Below are 24,597 nucleotides of genomic sequence, written 5' to 3'. Positions count from 1 at the left end.
GCTTCTTCCCTTTTGTGCTCCAAGGTTTGCTTCGAGGATGAGAGAGAGAGAGAGAGAGAGAAGCTCTTCCCTTCTCAAAGCTTTTGACTTTCTTCGCTTTTTCGCCCTTCGACTCCTTCTCACTTCCTAACCCTCCTTGTTATGCCCTGGAGTCCTTCTTTCTCTTCAACTCCCTTGTCTCCTGCTGCTCTCGTTATTCCTGGTTTTTTGATAACCCTTTATTCCCCTTCTTTTTATATATTCAATTCTACACAGATACCATGCGGATCTCATGGGCGACCCTTCTGAAGATCAGACCCATGTAAAAGGATGACTAAGCGAATCGAACTCAACCCCTGCGCAGAGAAAATGCACAAGCTTCCAGCCTAACCAGCTGAGCCACCACGTCGATCTGCTATTCCAGCTTTTCGTCAACTTTAGAAAAACATGCCCTGTCCCGTCGACCTGCTGATCTTCTTGTTCTCTACTCCGTCATCCCACGTGAACCCTATGCGCTCCTACCTAGGCCCGGCTGCCTGCGCTTTATCTTCTTTTTTCCTTGGCATGCTTGCTAAAGCGGCATCTATTCAGATTTGAAGCTTTAACGATTTTTTTAAAATTGTAGGGACATACCCCTTCTTTTTTATATATAAAGCCCCCTTCCCCTCCTTAGCAACGATGGTGCCGTCATTGCTAGACGTGGGAAACGGGGTGCTGACGTGGCAAGGTGATTTTGACCAACAGAGAATTCGACCCTGCTAGCGCCGAAACACTACGCCATGGAAAGCTCGTGAATTTCCATTTCTTGCGCGTCGCCGTCGGAGCATCACCACATGCGAGGCGAGAGCTATCCTCTCCTTCACGCTGCCTGCACCCCTGTTGCCCGCCACACCCTTCCTTCCTCTTTTGTTTTCCCACTAAAGCTCCAAACAATTACCCCTATTGGGTGGCCGGCCATATTATAAGGGGCCTTTTAATTCATGCTATGGGCGGGTGGCCTTTGGGCGGCCGGCTTCCCTCGTAACGGCACCACATTTGGCATACATGTGGGCCGAAGCATCTCCAATCATAACCATTGGGTGTCCATAATCATTGTAAGGGCATCACATTAGTTCATATATGCTGGCCAAAGCAATGCAGTAGGCACAAAGCAAAGAAAGCTGCACCCAATCAAAAAAATTGCAGGTTTTTTAAATGGTATAAGGGTTGATATTTCTAGTGCATATACCAAGACTTATATCAATTTTTATATTGAGGTCATGAGATTGATATAAACACCAACTCTTATATCAATGGAACAGTAAATGTATAGCCATTTGAAAGCACCAATATGTGTGACTCTCTTTGGGGAAGTGTCTTGAAGTGAATGCAAAGTTTAGGTACTATGAATTTCTATCAAAAAGTACCTTATCTAATGATAGTTATATTGTCAAACACTAAAATCATAAGGTACACTTTACAAGGGTGAGGTCTTGTGGCTCTATATTTCTTTTCACAAATGCTATGTGAGGATATTTCTATAAATATGTACTGCAATCTATACTACAATTGCCACAATTGTCTTAGGGTAAGCAAATTTAAGGAATGACATGGATACAAGGCTTCTTACACCATGGTGTAGTGCTTGATCATTGCATAAGTCATAATTATCCTTGAGTCAAACTAAGCAATTTTCTCTTAAGTGATCATGGCATAGTAGTTGAAATTTTTGTAGATAAGACAAGAGGTGGAAGTAGAGTGGAAGGATGGTGGATCCTATGATGCAACCTCTCCTACATGAAGTGTCTAATTAATGTGAAAATAATTAGACCTAGACTTTACTTAGCTACTCCTTAGGTTAGCCTCTAATTTATTGGATGAGTGGGGATAGTGTTTGAGAAAAGTGTGTCTGAGCTTAGGCTTGAGCGGGTTAGAAACTCACTAGGCAGTCGACTGAGAGATTTCAAGAAAAAGGTAAAAAACATGCTTCAATTTTGCAAGAAAATAGTGTAAACAGAATTAGAAATTTAGTTCAATTTGTAAAATTTCCACTCAAGTGTTGGCCTAGCGGAATTTGTGTATGTATGGGGTGGTCATGGGGGACTCAAAATGCCAAACTTGGTTGGGAATAACTAGAAGGCACACAAAGATGAATGAGCAATGATGACCTTGAGTGGACTTAAATTTCAGTTTACCCCCATAGATTGCATTATAATTACATGTTTTTGGTCAAGAAAAGTGAAGTACAACACCATAGCATGATTCTAAAAAGCATTAAGATGTTTCTAAGCTACATCTAACTTTAGGTCTAATTGATGCTATCCACAGAGAGTGGGGTACAAGGTGAGGATGTCAAATATGCATAGGACATGAGTGTGTGAAGGGTACATACCCCCCCCCCCCCCCCTAAAAACCTCAAGGGTAGCCACACACTTAGTATTCAACCAAAAGGCCTCAAGAAGAACATATGACATATCTAAACTATCAAAAAATGTACTTGATAGCAAGAAGGGGGATGTTGCTGAATGATTTATGTGTAGCTTGCAATAGATGGTTGAGTAAGGAGAAGATCCACATGCAACAAGGCACGGTGCATTATGCAAGGAAGTTCTTAATGCTTGATAGGATCATAATATATATCTATCTCCTCTCTCTCTCTCTCTCTCTCACACACACACACACACACACACACACACACACACACACACACACACACACACACACACACACACACACACACACACACACACATAGTAGATGGAGTAACAAAGTTTATGCTACTAAACTCCACTTCATTTGTAGTTTCCTTGCTAGCATCATCATTTCATTGAGCTTTAACACAATGATCAACTTTGACTCCAAACTCTGACTCCAAACTCATCCTCTTGTAGCTCCATAATCTACTTTAAGAAATGATTGCTAAGCTTCAAATTTTATACTACATCTGGCAAAAGGTTTGATGTGGTGAGCACATAGAACTTTTGTGTCATTAACTATGTCTTGAACCTACAACAACCAAGAACCAATGCAAATATCGTGACTATTCCATTTCTGTATAGGAGAGCTCAATTACATTCTTCATCTATCTCTCAAAATAGACTAGCTTGAAGTTTCTACCCTACTATTGTAAGAGGACCAACCAAAAATTTACTAATTGCACACTAATAGATACATAGAAAATGAATTCCAAGTCAGGAGGACTCACTAATGATAACGCACACAATACATCCTCAATACCATCAAAAGCCTATTACATGTCTTAATTCCATTCAAACCCTTGAACTCTCTGGACCAATTTCTAGAGAGGATACACGTACTAACATAGCATCCAAAAAACCATGATTTGTAACTAAGCTTAGGTACAAATGATGTGAAATCCTTTGTGTTGCTGGGTGGATCCATAAGAAATAAAGCTTTTGAATTAGCTTCCATTCCATTTTTTGAGACCACATGTCCTAGAAAATGAGCTCTAGCATGAGCAAACTTACACTTATTTGGATTGCATTTCCCACCCTCTTGTTGAAGTCTTTTGAAACTCAAACTTTTCTTTTTTAAATGTGTGATCCTAGAGCTATAACATCCAATGGTATCGATGAAAACTTGAATGAACTTACCCAAGTAGATACCAAACACTTTATTCATCCACCCTTGAAAGGTGCATACATGTTAATCAATCCAAAAGGCATTCTCATGAAGGTACAACAACCCTAAGGAGTCACAAAGGTAGTCTTTAATTGATCTTCAATTGCTATCAAGATTTAAAAGTATCCAAAAAATCCATCCATGATTGAGTAGCATTCATGACTTGCAACTTGATTGATGATCTCATCCTAGAAGATAGTGGATAATGATCCTTTTTATTGAAGCATTCAAAAGTTTGAAATCAAAACATGCCCTAAATCATCCATTCTTCTTGGGCACAATAGCTACTAGAGAAACCCATTTAGACTCCTCCACTCAAAAGATAAAATTTTCTTCCAAAAGTTTTGTCACCTCTTCACAAATAAACTTCTCACGGAGACCTCCTAGGCTTTTGAACCTTTGGCTTGGCACCTTCTTTTAGGTTGGTTTTATGCTGGAACCCTTTTGCTTCTTGTAGCTTCATCTATTTAGTGATAAATAGCTTTGAAAACTCTACAAAAATACCTTCATTTTCTCTCTTCTCTTGTTTTGCCAAGTCTTCTCCCATGATGCTTCTCATATTCACTTTAGCAAGCTCTCCAATTGCTTTTGGATTCTCTTTATCTTTCTTGATCTCTACACATTCAAGGATGATCCTTTTGAGCACTTTGCCAAAATAGATCAAGACACAATAGCATCAAACCTTCCTCTACACTCTCTTTGAACAATGTAGATGAAGTGTCACTATCATATGAGCCCCTTCATATTGAATATGTATCTTGCATGTCCACCAGAGAGACTATATATGGCTCTCATGTGTCTTCATGTTGTAGACTATGGTTCTTCCTTTCTCTAAGGATGCTAAAACTTAGTAGCGGAACCACTTCACCTCGGTGCAAAACCATCAAATTTTCTCTCGCCAGTGGAATTGACACTACATATTGAGTAGAGTTTATCAAGGCTTGGAATCACTCTTCATGGACATACCAAAAGACACAAGAAATACCATCAACACCACAAAAACTCCATCCACAAAAGGACTCTCTCAAACCAATGCAAAAGCTTCCCCAAACTCCAATTTGTTGGAGTCTTTGGTGTAGCCTCAACCCTAATGGCACCGATATAGAGTCAGATAGTCTTGTGGAAAGCAGCACCTTCTTTCCTTAGTTCCTCACACACACATACACATCCATGGAAACCTTGGAACTCTCATGGACTCTCGCAAATTAAAAATTGAAGATAAGAAATCCGTATTCACTCCACCATGCACTCGAAAACAAGATGCAAACAAGTCGACTACAATTTTTGTGCAAAAAATGCCAAAGGACTCTGAATTTCTCCATAACTTTTAATCCTTGATACTCAAAACTCATTGACACATACCAAAATTCTATTTATGACCACTTTTAAGTCAGTCCACACATCACTATATATCGGGTGCTGCAAATAGATAGTTACCACACGTGTCTAACTTTGAAGGCAAGATGAGCATACCCACACTTCCAAACTTAAATTATTTTAATTCTTGAAAAAAATATCCTAGTAGCCACTTGCACCACATTCAATGCTCTGATACCCTAGCAATCAAGATATGTACATGTGCACAACCAATGACATACAAACCTTATTATTTACAATGTGTACATGGTCCATCATATTCAAAACCCAATAACACATTGCCAAAGCTTCCAAATGCATGTATTTACATTTACTTGTACACATGTCTATGGAAGTATCCACTACAATGTAAATGCCAAAAGTAGCTTCTCACCATATGCCAAAGTTCATGACATCAATGTTTGAAATCATGTGTCAAAGTTCAAGTATTCCCTTCAAAACCCCCATGACCCTCTCAACCCAAAACATCCAACGAGTTATAACAAAATCTACAATCTCTTCTCATCCATGAGATAGATGAGTATGTGGTTTTGAATATCAAAAAAGGAATTTGGTGGCTCTTTCTCCACCAAGCAAAGGAATTGGCATGGTTCCTACATTTGGTTCTTACATTTACTCTGATACATAATTTACAAGTACATGCTTCATGTTCACACATTTACATATTTATTTAAGAGGTGGAGGTTCTCTATTTGGTGTACAAAATTTGTAGTTCACTAATAGTTTCTCATTGACACATAATGATCTTATGGCATTTACAAAAATGTATCATTGAACATCTCTGATCCAATATTCTAGATCATGCCCATTTTTGCATTCTATAAATGTGTAATTTTTTTGAAATTTCTTCTATGCCTACTATTAATTAGACCAGCTATGTTTTCATGTGTATACTATCTGCTATCTACATATATTATTTGAATTTTGTGTGGATAAGGCCTATATCTAAAAGGGAGGTGACATTGAGATGCAAACCATGAGTCTTCATGCTATGGATGTAGCACACCAATTGATTCCAAGGATCCCATGCCTCTGACTATGGTGAACTTTTAGATTTTGTGCAATGACTAGGCCACTCCTTCATCTCGAAGACTTCTACAAGGATCTATCATGTAACGAGCATCTCATAAGCTAAAAGTCTCTCCATCTTTAGGAAGAGATTGTCCATGCCATCCCCCATAGTGTTTGCAATTATATGTATGCACTAAAGATCATAGACGATTAGGCAATGCATAATCTCCAACGAGTCTTGTTCTCAAGACAAGGAGGCAAAGGTTGTAGCAAGCCGTTCATTTGTAGTTCTTAGATTGCATGACCGTGCCGACCATGTGTGAGAATGACGATCAGATTGATCACAGATGCCATCCTCGTCATCAACTAGAGATGCATATATCCCTACATGTGAAAATTTATTTATATTATTGATATGCCCAGTTATAAGAATTTGACGAAATAAATATTTAAATAAAGAACACTAACCAATGTAGGTTGATCTTGGCGTGGTATCTTATTTCCTTTAATTAATATAAATAATAATAATTAATGTAAAAATAACATACTACATTGTTTTCTCGTGAGTATGAGTAGCATTCTCATAGCAAAAAGTACGTTAATTTAAAATTTGAATTCAGATTAAATTACTTATATATATTCAAATATAATGTAACTTTAATATCAGTTTGTTTTCAATGAATGCAATTTAGGAAATATCAAAGGCTAGGGTGAGGAGCAACCACATGTTCCACTTGGAGCGAATAGGCATATACGGTTTCATAGCGACTTTTGTAAATAGATGTTTATAGTCTTCCATAATATAGTTTTTATGATGATGTGAATGAGAACAACCGTAACGTTTGGATATGTTTTTGTACAAACCAAAAATTGCAGTCGAGCCCCAACAATAATAGAGATGGAAATGACAACGTACCAGGGATACACAGCCTTGCAGAACAAAATTTCACTTGCATGTCCTTCTATGAGTAATATTTGTAACTTTTAGTTATCTTTTCAAGCTAAGATTGTTTTCAAGATATTTTTTAATTGTCAATATATTAAACTTAATTTTGATTAATTTAGGAGGTTCATTATAGGAGAGATCTCAAGCTTGTCACTAGAGAAAAGGAGCATGGTAGGAGGATAGATGAGGAGCATCCACATGCTGCATCACCACAACAAAGACCTCCATGTACAAAGAGACAATATGAGGACATGTCCAATACTATTGTATAGCCAATAGTGACATTTTCATGTATTTTAGATAGATTGATCATGTACACATATTAAAATTATATATATATATATATATATATATATATATGTACAGTGTTGATCTATATAATCAGTTTGGTTCAGCCCAGTTCTAATCCACTTGTATAGTACTATCAAGTATATTCAATTTATTTTAGTTGTTTTTGTTTGTTCACATAGTGTGAAGGAAAACAACCATACCATGGTCATTCATACTTCCAGTTTAGTTTTTATGCAAATTCGGTGTGTTTTTACCCCCCCTTTTGTGATAGTATATGTAGAATGTGTTAAAAGTTATGGCATGTCAAGTGAACTACCCAATGTGATCCCATTAATTATTTTGGCTTTTAGGTATTTATTTTACTTATTTGTCAAAGTCTGGGTAGGGAAAATTACTTAGGTGGATCTATATGCAACCCATTGCCCAATTGTACATTGCATTAGTTTTTCATTGCAAATTTTGATTGGTTCAGGAGACTCTCTCTCTCTCTCTCTCTCTCTATCTATCTATCTATCTATCTATCTATCTATCTATTAACCCTCACGGACACCCTATCACCTTTGACGGGCGCATATTATTTATTTGATTCAGACATGGACCGGGGCTTGTTGGTCTAATATGTGTGTAGGGGATCTCCGATGAGAGGTGCACCACTTATCTTATTTTTACACTAGTTTTGCAACGACCGACCACTATGGGCGCCCATGTGTGAATGGGTCAAACTCTTATAAAAGGTCCATTTGACCTAAAAATCATCATTCTTTGAGGTGTGAACTAAGAGGTGCTCTTGCTCGATCTCTGTCTCCTTCTCCTTTGTTTTCTCACAGGTGTGTGTGTATGTGTGTGCGTGCTTGAGAGAGAGAGAGAGAGAGAGAGAGAGAGAGAGAGAGAGAGAGAGAGAGAGAGAGAGAGAGCCGAGTGTGATCAAGCATTGCGGCGACGGCATCGATGGCGGCTCCTTCTTCTTTGTAGCACATGATCCTTCACGCGACGGACATACGACAAAGCATACTTTTTTGGCACCGATGTGCCTGGGAATGACTTGTGTTAAGCTTGAGGAGCACTCAGTGCTACCGCTGGAAGCTTTTCTTCCATCTGTTTTCTGTTTTTTGCTATGTTGTGTGAGAACTGTTAAGTGGCTGCTGCAATAGGCATATTAGCAGGTTTTTGTTAGCTACTGTTAAGTGATTGTAAAGGGAAAATTAGCAGGTTTTTCTCACCTTTTGTTAAGCAGATGTATGCTCTGTTAGTGCTGCATTGTACTGTTTTTGTTAGTTTTGCAAGATCTATAATGAGCAGGTGCTAGTAGATCTGCTAGTGAGTGTAGACAGTGAGAAGTAGAGTAGACAATGAGTAGTAGAGTTGACTATCTATGAGTTTGAAGTGTACTGTGTTTGACAGTGTGTTAGTAGAGGTAGTTACCTGTTAATTAGATATGTTAGGTAAAAAGAGGTTAGACAAAGCTCGCAAGACTTGTTGTGTACGCGTAAGAGCTCAGTGTCCACGCGGCCAGATTATCCTTAGAAAAAGTTTTTTTGAATTAAAAAAAAAAAACGCTCAATATATTTGGGACTAAAAAGAAAACTCAAAACAAAAACTTTAAAAAAAAAAACTTATCTTCAAAGGAAGGGATCAGGATCTTCCCCCAAGCCCAAGCCCAAACCCAAGCCTCAGTCCTCAGTCTTATGATGTACTATACACACCACTTTATATATAAAGATTAGGACCTCAAGTGAAGGGAGGTCATGTGGGACAAGTTCCTCAAGTCCTCCACCATCCCCTTCACACTCACCCTTTATACTTACTAATTCTAGCCCTCTCCCCATGTAGGAAAAGACTAGTTTTAGGATTCTGAGGGCTATATGTAACCAAATCGGGGGCTCTAATGCACAACACGTCCCCCTAGACAAGAAGCTTGTTTTGAGCTATCACACACCATATTTTGTGGCTTAGTTAAAAAAAGAAACCAAAAATAACAAAAAAATTGGGTTCTAAACACCTTAAAAACTAGGTGAGCGCCCTTCACTGGCACTCACCAACACCTCTAGAGTGTTGAGGTCACATGCACCTACGCTCTAGTCGTGTGCTAGAGGAAGAGCACATAGAGAGTGTCTCGATTTACGCAGACACTCATTATTCCTCTACCTTAGGCTCTAGGCCCTCAGCGGGAACCCAAGGTAGTACCACTCTGGACCCACATATTGCATCTAGTGACTCTTCCTTTGACTACCACGTCATGGAGGGTTGCCCGATGCCTAATCCCGATAGCTCAAGCCAAGACATGCATTCCATGGACCCACGGTCCGGGCCGAGCATGCTTAGCCGCTTGAAGGAAACCTTCAGAAGAGCCACTCGCTCCGAACATGGAGCTAACAATGTAAATGAGGGGGGGTGGGGAAGAAAATATGCCATTCATGACCAACGTAGACCCCATGCTTCTGGAGAGTGTTCACGTGAATACTCCATTCACCGCACCCCCTGACTCTTTAGAGCTATTCCCCTCCAAGGTTATACTACCTTATGGGAGAAGCCTTGCCAAAGTGCAAGAGGTTGAGCGATATATTCTTGCAGTAAGGGAAAAGGAAATCGAGAGCTTACATAGGGCAGAGCAACGAAGAGAGTGAAAAGCAAAAGCCCCTATGTCAACATCCATGCTAGGCGAGCAATCGAGTGCTTTTGAATTAGCGACCACTAAGGGTCAACCCATAGAGAGCCACATTGCATCTAGTTTAAAGGACACCCCTAGCATCTTAATCCTAGATGGAGCATTTCTAAATGAAAACTGGGAGTATGAACTACAAACAGAGACTCTAACCGACCTATACACAGGTCACACCTATCACGTAGGTTGGTTAGATGTCCTACAATCCACAATGGGTGCTACTAGTGTAGAGGATCAACAACAAATATTTTGTGAGGTCATCCATAGGGTTATTGAGTTGGAGAGACAGAACAAGTGGATCCACATGCCTTGAACAGATCTCATGAGATTCTTGGATATAGGGAAGGTTAAACAACCAACCTTATCACAAATGGATACTCCCTTGGTGAGTCCTATGGATCCTCCATATGTTGTTTTTCCAGGGATCTCATTACAATTTGAGCACACAAGTGATAGCTATACATTTTTAAGTCTAGATCATCTTTCTCTTGATGACGCCACGGCTACCATGCCTACCCCAGTGATGGGCATGCCAAGGAACACGCCATGGACCTCATTTGCTAGTAAAGTACCACTACATGGTAGCTCAATACCGGCAACAGTACCTACAAGTGTGCATCAATCATATGCACCTATAGGTCCTCGTACTCATATAGCTCCTACCTCCCATTGTTTCAACAACTTATGCTCTACAACCACAACACCCAAGCTCCTATTTCAATGGGACCATACCGACTAACATTAGTATGTCACATCCGATGTTTGCTATACCTAGGGCCACACATATGAACTTTGGGCCGTCACATGGCACAACACCATACCAAATTTAGAACCCGAGGGCTTCCTATGCGCCAAGCCCAATGCCAATATCTACTCCACATATAGTCTCTAGAGCACCTTCACCCACAGTGCCTACTCACTTAGGTGACTTGGCAACATTTGCTCAAGCTATCAGTCAAAGGGTGGAAGCAAAAACAATTTACCCTACTCTTATGAGACTGTTCTTGAAAGAATACATACGACTAGGGTGTAGCATCTCAGCTCCAGAAAGCCCAACGAGAGGAAGGGGAGTCATTGAGAGACTTTATTGGTCGCTTGAAGCATTTGAATTCTTGTTGTAATCCAAATGAGCACTTCAATAATAACCAATTGCTTGATAGATTTATCAGGGTATTATGACATGAAGATATCTAACAATGGCCTACTCATTAGAGGTATCACCACTTGGGGAGCAGTCACCACCAATGCGATCCAATTGGAGGATAATTTAATGATTCAAGGAGAAAGAGTGTCTGTTAAGCCTAAATCTACTAGCTAGCAAGCATCAGGGCATCAGCCAATGACCCTAAAGCCTATTGCTAAGGAGCCAAAGATATCTTAGATGACTTTAGCAGATCTCACCAAGTCCATTCAAGAGAGTCTTAAAGACAATTGTTCTCCACAAAACAATCATATGTATCCAAGAAGGGAGCAACATTGGTGCTTAGTTTGCTAGGTCCATATAGTACAAGTGAATGCCCTACATTTAGAGTAAAATTTAATGGGAATTGCAATGCCTGTGGGAGGTATGGTTATCAATCCAAGAATGGCTTAAAATTTAAGCGCACGATGGACAATAGACCAACCTTAGCATGGATGGACACACCTCGAGTGTCTGCATTGATTCCGGCCCCACCTCATGAACAAACATCACAACACATGGTCCCTAGGGCCCAAAATGTTGTTCAAACAACACCCTTACCACCTCCACTGCTAGGACCACAACCACCACATCCGAGAATCACTTATGTGAATCAAATGGGTTGTGAGTCACCTATTGCTTGTTTAGAAGGGTGTGAGGAATATATAGACCCTAATATTGCCTATGTGATTGATGCACTTGACGAAAGTCCACAATACTACATGGAGGACTATTGGGGACAAGTCAAACCTGTCTATCAAGTAGTAGCTCTTGCTGCAAGAGGATAAAATATCAATTACACTACCAAGAGACCACCTCTTCAATGCTATGAGTGTGGGGATCCACATCGTGTAGCCGAGTGTCCTATTAGGCTACAAAATAATGATAAAATAAGCAAACCAATCAAGCGAGCACGTCTACAATGCCGATACTCATGTGTAATTGATGTGGCATAGATCATTTGATTGCCCAATTTCCGAACAATCCAAATGCTCCGAAGATCACGCCATTAAACTTGATTGAGGTTACCGAGGAGCCATCACAAAGTACACCTGTGGTACCAGTAAATGTACTCACACGATCGATGCTCCAAATATATATATATATATTCTTGAGAAAAGAGACACGTCATCAATTGCCCAATCTCAAAAGAAGAAGAAAACACGAAGGAAGAGATTGCAAAAAGCAGCGAAGTTAGACCCCAGTTCAAAGACCAACATAAAGACTGGTCATGACCTAGTATATATGAGCAACGCTGAAGAGGATTCTGATTCAGGTGAAACCATGGAGATCAAAATGACCACTAGGAAAGAAACCAACAAGGAAGATTGTCATGAGACACAATGGCCAGGACCCAAGAAGGAGATAGGAACTTACCCAAACCCTATAGACGAGATCAAGCGAGTCAAGCAATTAAGGAGTTTAGTAGAAGAGACCCAAAGGGATGTAGAACCAGCACCTAGGCAGATCCAGATTATAGACGCAGTGTTTCCTATGCAACAACAACCTCACAAAGTCCAGAGACCCCTAGCCATACCTAGTGTCATCCAAGAAGAAAGTGACTTGAAGTCTTTGGAAAGCAGGCGTACTCACTTCTTGTTAAAGAGAATGTTTACAGAGGGACTACCTGACCCTACTGAAGAAATGGAGATCCCATCTTCCCCACATCAAGGGGGATTGAAGCCCAAAAGGTGCCATTAAATATTGCCAAATTGATCCATTTCATGGCTTCAGAAGTTACAACCACCATCACGTCCAAACTATATGGAGACCCCGAGCTATTCTTAGCTCTTTGAGCTTTCCTCAATGGAGAATTGAAAGTTGGGCTACCACAATTTTCACAGATGGATGGAGCTAGGGAGAAGCCAATAGAGGTGTAACACTTAGATCCGTCACCCAACCTAGATGAGAACTCTGTTGTAGAAATACTTGATAACAAGTTGGGACAATACTTTGAGGGGATGAATCCAATGCGACCATACCAATCACTACCAAGGGATTAATTGTGAAGGGAATCCTTGCTGGTGGAACTGGGGTTAGCATTGTGACTAAAAATTAATGGGAAACTATGGGAAGACCTCACCTTGGGACCACAAACATAGTAGTAAAGATGGCCAATGTGACTATTGTTAAACCTATTGGCATACTAGAAGATATCAAGATCAAGGTCTTTGGACACAAAATAAGGAATCCCTTCATTGTTATGGATTTCTCCAAGCACACTATGGATCTCTCTCTCTCTCTCTCTCTCTCTCTCTCTCTAGAATTGAAAACTAAAGATCTTCAAGAAGCAATGAAGAACAACAAAGAGATTAAACTGATTATTAAGCACTCTACTCCATTCAAAAGGACAAGCACTTGGATTGATCGATAAGAGCAAACCTTCCTTGTTTGAATTTTTTTATTAGTTATTTATTTGAACATTACTAACATCCAGTGGGTTGGGTGGTGAGTCTTGTGCTGATAGCCTTCATGGCTTCTTGGGATTCAACTCTCCCATAGACTCAATTTTTTCTTTTAGTGTAGGTCTTCTCAAGCTCTTTATCAAGTAGCAAGTAGCCAATTTGAATTATTTTTCTATAATATCTGTAGTTTATACGATGTTTCCAAAGAATATATGAATTGAAGTGTCATATCTTTTTATGTTCTATTTTTTTTGTGTGTTGTAGCTAATTCTTGCTTGGGTGTCCATATTTTTACTTCTCATTATAGATCACATCACTTGATACGTAGGGGCAATATGTAGAAAATTTTATACATGATTTTTCAATATTACCTAGCTATTCATGACAAAGATATGTATCTAGTTTCATTCCAATTTCATCTCGTTTTTGGTACTTAGTTTTTGTCACAATCAATTATATCACTAAGATGATGGTTGTATAATTTTGGCATTTTATAGGTAATTTTGGTTGTTTGAAGATGTTAATAGAACATTTCATTTCTCTATATCATTCATCTCTCTCTCTCTCTCTCTCTCTCTCTCTCTCTCTCTCTCTCTCTCTCTCTCTCTCTCTCTTCCCCCTCTCTGTGAGTACGTATTAACCATGCATTGTAATGTCTTTCATAAAATCTTGTCCATTTCTCACTTCTTTCTGGCTCCATCCCACTCAAAACTTTCTCTCCTCTTGAGCAATCATAAACTTTTTGTTCATCTCTAGGTGACCTTTGCATTACAAGAAGATAGATTACAACAAGTCAATAGTTATGGAACATTAAGAACAACACATTGATATGTACACTCAAAGTACATACAGTAGAGGCATGGCAAGCTCCAACAACTATCGTATGTGATGGCAAAATAGACATCCACCTCTGATGGGTACGATCTGCTCATTCATGTTGATACCGCATGTGACATCTCCTAGGAGCAGACATTGGTGCTCAAAACTTGGCCCTAGTAAGGGTGTGGAAGACATGTGTGGGTCCTTGATAAAGAGGGTGATGGAGTCATCAAAGGTCCTAAATTTGTATAGGTATGTTGTTCCACTTGTCAAGAAGAGACATTGTGCATGAATTGACAAAAAGGTAGTTGATTAAATGTTTACGGAAGCACTATAAATTTATAACTATAAAGGTAATGGGGGTTCACTTTCATACCTATCTCTTGAAGGTTATTAATGCACTTCTTCTTCTTCAACAATTTTCCTTGCAGACACTTTCGATAGCTCCTCTTCTTTACCCAATGAGATTCCTTTTTTGTAGCTCTCACTAGGAGGGCTCATAGGATCTCTCACTAGGAGACCTTGAAGGAGCTCTCTCTTCTTGGGGGCTTGGAGGAACTTGAAGGGATTATATTTTGTTTTGAACCTCTGATGCAAAGCAGGGTTCCCATAGCTTCTAAGATAGATTCTAGCTCTTCAACCATCATCAGTAATTACACCATGTGCTAAACCCAAGCTACCAATATTTATTATATTCTCTTGACTATGTTATGCCATGATTAGATTTCCTTGTATGTGTATGATAGCTCTTTTCTTGGCACTTCCAAAACCTTGGCTTCTACTCCTCTTAGCCCTTGAAAAATAAGCACTCAAGTATCTACACATGTGGTTTAAAATATTATTAATTGCAAAGAGTAGTGAAGTGGGTTTAATAGTGTTAAGTTGGTACTAGTTCCTATTGAGCTTGCTAATAGCTCAATAATGGTTAAGCCATAGGCAAATCTAAAAAGACTCCATTATTCAGACCATAGTTCCTAATGTTATCCCCCATACACTGTAAACATGCATGCCAACCAAGATAATAAATCCCAATCCTGCTTACTCTAAAACCTCCAACATTTCATAGATTATTCATGGACCTCTCTTCTTAAGCAAGAAAAGAGACACCTTAGCTATTATACTAATGTCTAAGAATGTACTATTTTCTTATAAACATGGCATAATTAAATGTGTTATTTTGGATTTGTGTGCTTATGGCTTATGTTTTTTGTTAGATTTTTGTTGCTTTTGGTGTCCAAAGGAGTTTTGCCAGCTCTTCCATATGTAGTGAGACAATGGACACAAGCGGCATCAGAGGAAACATACATGTACCTCCCAAGTATGTCTACTTTGACAACATGGGAGAGAGATACATGTCCTTGGTGGATAGACATGGCGAAGGGTCACATCCTTGCTAGAGAGAAAGAGCTTCACGAAGCTTTGCAGAGAGATGCAACAACACAGGTACAACCACCAGCCGCACCTATAGTAGAGGAGAGGCAGCCAGGTATGCTCATGGTATCCTTTGCTGCATATAAATTTCTGATATTGACTTCAATAGATTCAAAAGCATTACCTATCTCTTTGAAGGTGTCCACTCATCCCGTGAGAGGACAGAGACTGTAGTTGATACCCCGGGTGCTGAGGATATTTTGGATTATGGTAAGTATTTGTTGATACTTTACTTTTACCTTTTGTTCATAATTTATGAAATGATTCACATATTGCGTGTGTATTTGTGGTTGAAGATGCTTCGAGGATGATTGTTCTTAAGAAGAGCATCAAGTTTATCTATGTTTTGGAGTCTCCATTGCTTTGTCCAGCACTTCGCGGTGGTGACATACGATGTATCGCCGTTGTTGGTGACTACATTTCTATCGCTGCAGACTTTAGAGAGGGTATTCGTAATGCATCATGGAGTCTTGTACATGACCATATGTCTCGAGTAGTACGCTCAGGTGGTGTGTTGTACACTCGTGGAGGGAGACCTGTGACATGGGTTGCAGATCTTGTGTTTTTGGATCTTCCATGCGGTGGCTTGCATTCAGGATCTTCTTCACCATCTAGTTTGGATATTTGCACAGAGGATCATGTGCGTTCTAGTATACATTTGACTTTCTCTACACTTGCGGATTCTGGTTGGTTGCTAATTATGGCTTCTACAGCAGGTATTTGTTTTCTAATAGAATATTTGTATATTCGCTATTTCATGATGTTAGTAGTTTTTTCTTATAACAACCTAACTTTAAATAGGAGACGTTATTGGATGGGTGGAGAGATTTTTCCGTGCTTCGCAGATGGTTGTGCATCGTCGCATTATGGTGCTCCATCATAGTTCATATGGATGTGTTGAGAGTTTATCTGGTCGAGTTCAGGTATTGCTTCCTTGAATTCCATTTGCAGCTTTGTTGAGGCTCTTTCTTGAAAGTTATAGCTTTGTAATTTGGTTTGCAGTGTCAGTGCTCTATGCTATTTATGGTACACAGGATTGGGATGCAGCCATCATGCTATGTCGCAGAGAGCACAACACTCTTCTCTCGCTTGGGTCTACACCCTTCAGATTCATTCATGACACACCATTTTCCAGAGCAGTCTATGGCGAGAGCAGGATCCGGGGTCCCTTGGCGCGGTGAGTTACAGTGGAGCCAGGCTTTTGTTGCGGCTTTTGTGGAGCTACTTTGTCGACCTGAAGGTATTTGTTTGGAGCTAGGATGTGGTACAGCTCCTGTTTTGGCTGCATGCTGTGCGTCTGGACGAGCATGTGGTGCAGTTGATATTGATGAGCCTCTCATCAGAGATTATGTGGTGCCCTTGCTTCGTCCTAAAAAGAGAAGCCGAGACGAGGCATCTACCTCTATAGACATTGAGGATCAGGGTGACGTGCCATCATTTGTCAACCCTTTTGATGACTAGTGAGCCTTCACTCCTCCTATGACATTGACATCATCTTTGTGTTTTTGGTTTTCATGTTGTTTTTGATAAATTCGTCGGCATTTATGTATTGTCATTAATGAAATTTAAAGATTTTGATTTCATGTATATTGACTATATATGCTTTTGTATGTCTGTGGAAGTGTATTGCCAATTTACGCAGAAGCGACAGCTCAACGGATGGTGGAGGAATCACAATACGACTATCCTGTCTTCGAAACACATAAAAAACGCAATGTTTTCATTGATGATGAATGTGACTCTTTATAGAGTCAAATGAATTATCATATGTTCCAAGATTTTGTCATCGCGACAAATAGTTCATACTTTTCTTATTTGATTTTGCAAGTCAATTTTTTAAAATCCTCATGTGAGGTGGCCATTAATGGACCCAGGATATATTTTAAAATTTTCTTCCTCTTGCAAAGGAAACTCTGTCTGATTTTATAAGAATTGTCTTATAGTAATGGTTTGATAGTGTAACTTGTAATATGGACTGTGTATAATGCCAATTATTTAACTTGCAAATGTAGAGCTTGTTGAATTTAGTTTCTTGTTTCATTGTTTAGTTCTTGATCTATACATGCATGTAAACCCTAATTTGTTTGCACTTTACGAATATCCTCTCCATTTCGAACGCATAAAAAACATAGTGTTTTCATTGACGATGAATTCGACTCTTCAACATAGGACCTTCCAATTCTTTTGAAATTTTCTTCCTCTTGCAACAAATGAAATGTTTTTTTCATTACATTTTACAAGTCAATATTTTGATATCGTCATGTGAGGTATTCGATCAGATTTATATTCGCTCGTAAAATGTCGCTCGGGATACGGTAGAACTCGTTTTTTAATGATGCAAGCCACCATGTATGCATTCATGGCATGCCTTCGATGGAAAGGCCATGCATGGCTCATGAAAAGTTGTGAAGCTCAAGGAGCAAGGCTCCATATATGGTTTGTGTGCAGCAAGGTAAGAAGGCGGGTACTACTTTGACCTTGGAGCAAAGCGTGCTTTGATGCGTATAGCAAGGTAAGTTTAGGCAAGCCATATGTGACAAGCCAAGCAAGACAGGGAGGTAAAGCAGCACGACAAATCTCAAGCAAGTTCTGTCTCTACCAAGCAACTACTGCAAGAGAATCTAGCCAATTTCTCAAGGAGCAAGGCTCGATGTCGATATAGGCTAAAAGCTCCAACTCTGCGCCCTCATTCGTTCGTGAATATTTCTCGCCATGGCGTTCGAAGACGCAGAGAAGATGAGGGCAGAGAAGATTGCGCGTTTCAGGTCCACAATCGACCGCGCACAACGACAGCTGCTTAGTACGGGGCAGGCGGATGATGATCAGCATCAGCATCAGCAGAAGGTAATTAATTATATCAGCAATTGCAAACCCCAGCCTGCTCAATATGATCAATCCAAAATGCTGAGGCGGGAGAGATCGAAGGAGGGGCCCCGTGCATCCAGCTCCATCCCCAATATTAATCTGGCCGCTACAGGCCCGGACTCAGGGAAGAATTCGAAGCTGCCGCAGGACAAAATTCAGCAGCATGTAATTAAGCGCCCCCCATTACGCAAGCGTCCCCTGTCTCCACTCTCACGACAAGAGCTTTTGCAACAGAAGCGACGTGAGGCGCGTGAAGCTATGGATGCCATCCAGCAGACTGTCTTCTTTGACGACGTGTACAGCACGATGCAGGATTTCTGGGACCTTATCAAGATTTGTCAACCGAGCACAACCAGTGATCATGTGTTGTCAGCCGGATCATCACTCTTGGGCTCCACTGGATCATCATGTGTTATATCAAGCTCATGTGCAATGTCGACGGCAGCCAGCTCCAGTAATGTGGCCTATCTGGCGCATCACCCGTTCTTCACTTCTGCCTAGCTGGACATGTACAATAAATAAGTAAGTGGCAGAAGGTCATATATGCAGAGATCAACGATATTGAAGGAAGGTGACATCATCGTCGATTTCTGAGCCCGAAACTTTTGCACCCAGGCCACTACAGTATTTGTGGCTTTTACAGCATTGCAACATACTCGTTCGTATTATATATAGTCAAGAATCCCAGGACATTTGTGGCTGCTCCATTTTTCTGAGCTGGCATCTGCCTCCCTTAATAATGCAGTGGTGGGCCAAGGGAGAGGCAAGTACTCGAGAAGCAATTAAGAGAGGACTATTCATGAGGGGCCACTACGTCTGCGTGCACTACATTATCTGAGGGAGCAGAACATCATGACATCAAATTTCTGACAAAGACAGGTTTGCAAATAGTGCTGCTCATTTGTTAATCAAGACTTTTAGCAGCCAAACTTTATACAATTGTTGTTCATAATCAAAGCATGAGTACATGCATGCCCTGCCAAGCAATTACAAAAGGATCCATGCACTACGTCTGCCAATTAGCACTGCCCATGAAAAAGCAGGAAGTCTAATTATATGCAAGCAGGGAGTCCATATATCAACCAGTAGAGTGAAGATATAATTGCTGCTCAATTGTACTGGACTAACAACGGGGTGGTAGTACACACTTCCCCATGAAAAAGTAGGAAGTCTAACATGCAAGCAGGGAGTCCATATATGAACCAGTACTGAAAATATAATTGCTGCTCAATTGTACTGCTCATCAGATCGTTAAAATTCATGTGACTAGAGACTGATTTTGAGAGTATGGGCTACTGCTCCATTAATTGTCTAATTAGCTATGCACCACCCATGCAATTCCCCACACACACACAAATTGGTCCCTCTAAGCCAAGAGTCTCTTATCATGTGGAAATTTTGCAGATTGAACTCAATTTCTCATTTACACTATTTTCTTGCACAATCCAAGCATACTTTTCACCTTTGCCTCGAAAACTCTCAACCCTTTTTGACCCAAGATGAGACGATGCGCTTTTCTTGAACACCGTCCCCCGCTTGTCCAATCAGCTAGATCGTAAACTGAGGAGTGGGTAAAGTCTAGCTTTGAAGCATTTCACATTAATTATACACCCTTTTTTAGGAGAGATTTAGGAGCACTGTCACTTCAACTCTGACACATGGATTCAAACATTGCTGACATGAACTCCAACATATGTATCCAAATCAAGTAGTGGGAGCTCAAGCTGCCGCTCATGTGCGTCTATCTGCGGTAATGGACATGGAGTAGCAGAAGGTTGGAGGATGCCAGGGCGAGCTCCCACCTCATTGGAATGCCATCACATCCAAGGTATATAAACTTTCCTTGTAGATCAACAGATCAATCTCTGCAATGCAAAAGTTTCTCTTGTCGGGGAAATGCCAAGCTATGTTATGCATGCATGCAATCAATCATCACTACTAAAAATGACAAGATATTGTTGGTACTAAATGCAAAGTTCTTGTGCACACTTGGATTTTCGGTAGGCTTTTGGAGACTTGGAATTTTTTTTGGTAAATTGGCTCAAAAAGCCACATTGTGTGAATCAACTTAAGAAATCTCATCATGGGAAAAATAAGTAAGACATAAAATTTCTCACTATCTGGTACAAGTGAGACAATCAATAGCAAGATACAAACAAAAACTACAAAAGGAAATGAACTTGAATAGAGAGAGAGAGAGAGAGAGAGAGAGAGAGAGAGAGAGAGAGAGAGAGAGAGAGAGAGAGAGAGAGAGAGAGAGAGCTGACACAACACAACGGGGTTCTGAGCCAAGATGCACTAGCCCCAAAGATTGGAGCCCCTTTGAATATTTCTTTATTGCAATCGTCCTCGATTATGCATGCAAAAATAGCCAAAGGACAAAAACCTTCTTCAATAAACACTTACTCCATGTACTCAGGCACTAGACTCCAAAAATCTAGCGCTTTCATGAAGATTTTAGTCGCATTGATCAAATCGCATGCCAGTTGTTACAAGCATGGATACTCCAAGTGAGACAATTAATAGAAAGATACAAACAAAAACTACAAAAAGAACGGAACTTGAAGAGAGAGAGAGAGAGAGAGAGAGAGAGAGAGAGAGAGAGAGAGAACAGGAGAGCTAACACAAGCTACAACATGGTGGAGTTCCAAGCCAAGATGCACTAACCCCAAAGATTGGTGCCCCTTTTGGTAATTCTTTATTGTAATCACCCTCGATTACACATGCAAAAATAGCCAAAGGACAAAACAATTCTTCAATAGACAATGATTGTATGTATTCAAGCACTAGACTCCAAATATCTAGCACTTTCATGAAGACATCAATCGCATTGATCAAATCATAAGGGTCTCAGACACAAATCATGATCATTGTAACCGGTTTGGAAATCACATCTAGAAAGTGTTGATCTTTTCATGGAGTTCTTGATCTAGTTTATCTTGTTACTATGAGATTCATATCCTTTATTTTCACATTTCAAGCAAACCATGCCCATGACCATCCCTACAAGAAGACAGTACATTCACAAAGCATGCAATTCACAAATTCCCTCTTGTGCAGTCCACACCGGATTTAACATGTTGATTCATCAATAACTTTTGAAATAGACACTACTAATACTCTAAAATCTTCAAGGTATAGCTCAAAACTAAAGAGAATTTGTAAATTTATCTTCCCCTATCCACTTTGCGCATGACAAAATTATTTGGTGGACCTAGCTTAATTTTCTATTCATTTTTTGTGCCTTGTGACCTGTTGGTTGCCATGCTAGCCTTCCCTATCAATTGGCACCTCAATCTAAGTCATCCAAATTCTTTGGTGACCTATCGGTTGATTCCCTTTCTCCTTTGAGACTTTCTGATGAGCTATTATCTGGTTCCCTTTCTTCTACAAAACTCTTTGATGAACTATCATCTGATTTCCTTTCTTCTTTTCTCTAACATTATCAAGAGGCATGTCCATGCTCACCACAACCATCGCACTTTGCATTTTTAAAGTATTTAGCACGTCATTGCTCTTCTGTCAAATTAGGCCCTATGGATTTTCTTAATCTTGCTCTTCTTCTTTTCTTAAAAGACTTTGCCTCCAGTGGCTTGTCTATTAGATAGGTCAAAGAGCCAGAATGCATACAAAATCCTTCCTTGGCATGCTCCATAAGCGCCTAGATAGTATGTGACTTTTGTTCTAGGAAAAACTATCGGATCTCTTTAGGTAAACCGCAACAAAATCACTCCACCTTCTCCTTAAAAGGGATCTCTTGAGAAGAAGCTCCTGGCAAAACTATATCCCAAAACCTTTGAAATACGTAACCAAAGTGTCTTGTCATATCATTCTCAAGTGATCCCATGCTCTGATGACATCCCATTCATGTTGTGATGCCATGCTAACCAAGAAAAAGTAAAAAATCTCTTTAACTTTACCCACTTCTTGGGTGCTTCCTTGTGCAATAGCAAGGTCGACCAACATGTTTGTGTATTTTCGTTTAGAAAAAAGACGCCACACTTTTGACCTTTGAGGATTATAAGAAACAACCTCCCAAAAAAGTTCTCATTGTTAGTAGAGAGCAAAGTCTCCTCCTCTAAATAGCTAGATTATTTTGTCTTGCAGTTGACATTTGTGTTCTGATGTGTCAAGATTCCATGCCAAACATTTTTCAAAATCTCTTGTCTCTTCCGAATAAGGCGTATTCCCGTCAAAATCTCCATCCCTAGACAAGTAGTCTAGAGGGGTGTCCTTTTTGTTGGATTATTTGTGAGAACCCATGTGCACTGCATAAATGGATTAGATGCTCGATCAGTAGAAGAATAATTGTCTAAGCTCTAATAACACAATTACAATCTTGGACACTCCAAGCAAGAAAATCAATAGCAAATATCTATATATATATATATATATATATATCTATAGAGAGAGAGAGAGAGAGAGAGAGGAGAGTTGACACGGCACTAGCCCCAAAGGCTAGGGCCACTTCTTCTTGTTGATCTTTGTTACCCGTCTGATGTGATGTATGAAAAGTGCCCGTTCTTGGTGGCCTTACATATATTTGGTTCACAGTGCTCCTATCATTTCTCTAAATGATGCATGAGAAACATATGTATTCTGGTGTCTCAAGCATGAAAACTCTCTTACTTATAAATCCAATCCTTTATTTAGAATTATATCTTCTTCAAATAAAGATAATTTAGCAACATTGGTGAGCAAGTTTGCATTAGTTCAGCCAACGTTTTTACATCAAATTAGCCTAGCATTTTGCACCAAATTAGCCCATTTATTTTAACCAAATCAGGCACAACGAAAGGGTTTAAAGATTTTAACTTGGATCTAGTACTTCATAGGTTACTTTATTCACTTTAGACGGAAACTCAATAAACACAATGAAAGAGAGAGATAGATAGAGAGAGAGAGAGAGCCTTATTCGAAGGAGACAAGTGTCATGAAAAGTATCTTCTACCTTTATAAAAATATTTTCCATCTTAATTTGTCCATTTAAGTCTAGGGAAAATAAAAGAGAACAAATGAAGTTGATTCAAATGTTTATATACAAGCTCGATCAAAAACTTGGGACCATACAAGAGAAGTCTCTTAAGGAGAAAGAGTAATTTCCATTTAGTTATCTCGATCAAAGGTACAAGTCAAGGAAATATAAAATTATCCTGAGAAACCTTGATCAAAGTTACATGACAACGGAGATTAATTAAAGCAATTATAGGTGTCTAAAAATAGAAACTAGTTGTGTTAATTTTATGAAGTTTGAGAAGCTTTATAATAAAATTCAATTTACAAGAGAAAGTCTAAATTTAGGAGGTTTTGGGACTGTCTTTGTGGCTCCTTCGTGGTAACTCTAACGCATTGTGCTAAGGTTTTGCATAGGAGATGAAGCTCTAAATCCCAAAGGTGAGTTTAACCTAATTTAGCAAGTTCTTAAATTAATAGGTAGGCTCTAGCCTAGGTAACTTTCATAAAGCCTCTAAAGGATAGTGCAAAGGTCTTGCACATGAGCTAGGTAAATTAAAGGTAAGTCTATGGTTTTTAATTATTTTTAGGAAAAATTAAAAGCCTAATGTTAAATAAAACCCACCATCATTAAAAAGTTGACACTCGTCCTTCTCTTCTAAGTTTGGCTAGGCCACAAGTCCAAAGTAGCTCACACTTGCTTTGTAGAAGTTGGTGTGTGTTTGTGTGTGCGCATGTGTGTGTATCCTTGCCAAAGTCAAGTCAAAAAGACGAGGGGGACAAGTTTTTTGAGATTAGAAAGGAAGGGAGGGGATTTATGTTTTCTTGTGCATCTTATTGCTTTTAAAGTATTCATTTTTCATTCGCCTATGTAATAGCATTCCACTTTGAGCATTTTTGGTAAGTATGCAAGAAGACAAAAGAGGAGGGCTCATGGGGATTCGAGGAGGCTCTTTCTTTCATTTTCAAAGTTTTAGATGGTGGTAAATCAAGAGCTCTCTCTCTCTCTCTCTCTCACACACACACACACACACACACACACACACACACACCACAT

At 39.6% G+C, this 24,597-nt stretch overlaps 1 protein-coding gene across 1 annotated transcript; it reads left to right on the top strand.

The window, feature by feature from the left end:
• The first annotated feature begins 18,532 nt into the window (after window positions 1-18,532).
• On the top strand, window positions 18,533-19,088 carry LOC147441573 (uncharacterized). Its single transcript, XM_086483753.1, has one exon. It carries the CDS (start codon window positions 18,624-18,626, stop codon window positions 19,086-19,088), a length of 465 nt encoding a protein of 154 aa, XP_086339879.1. The 5' UTR covers window positions 18,533-18,623.
• The last annotated feature ends 5,509 nt before the right edge of the window (window positions 19,089-24,597 follow it).

Source organism: Adiantum capillus-veneris, chromosome 15, assembly GCF_014529385.1.
Source record: "Adiantum capillus-veneris isolate H3 chromosome 15, ASM1452938v2, whole genome shotgun sequence".
Lineage (NCBI taxonomy): Eukaryota > Viridiplantae > Streptophyta > Polypodiopsida > Polypodiales > Pteridaceae > Adiantum > Adiantum capillus-veneris.
Note: the sequence above shows the minus strand (reverse complement) of the source record. Positions and strands in the feature narration are given on the sequence as shown.

What these genes read in the sequence shown, in the direction of transcription:
- LOC147441573 (XM_086483753.1), top strand. Translation starts at nt 18,624, where the DNA reads ATGCTGAGGCGGGAGAGATCGAAGGAGGGGCCCCGTGCATCCAGCTCC.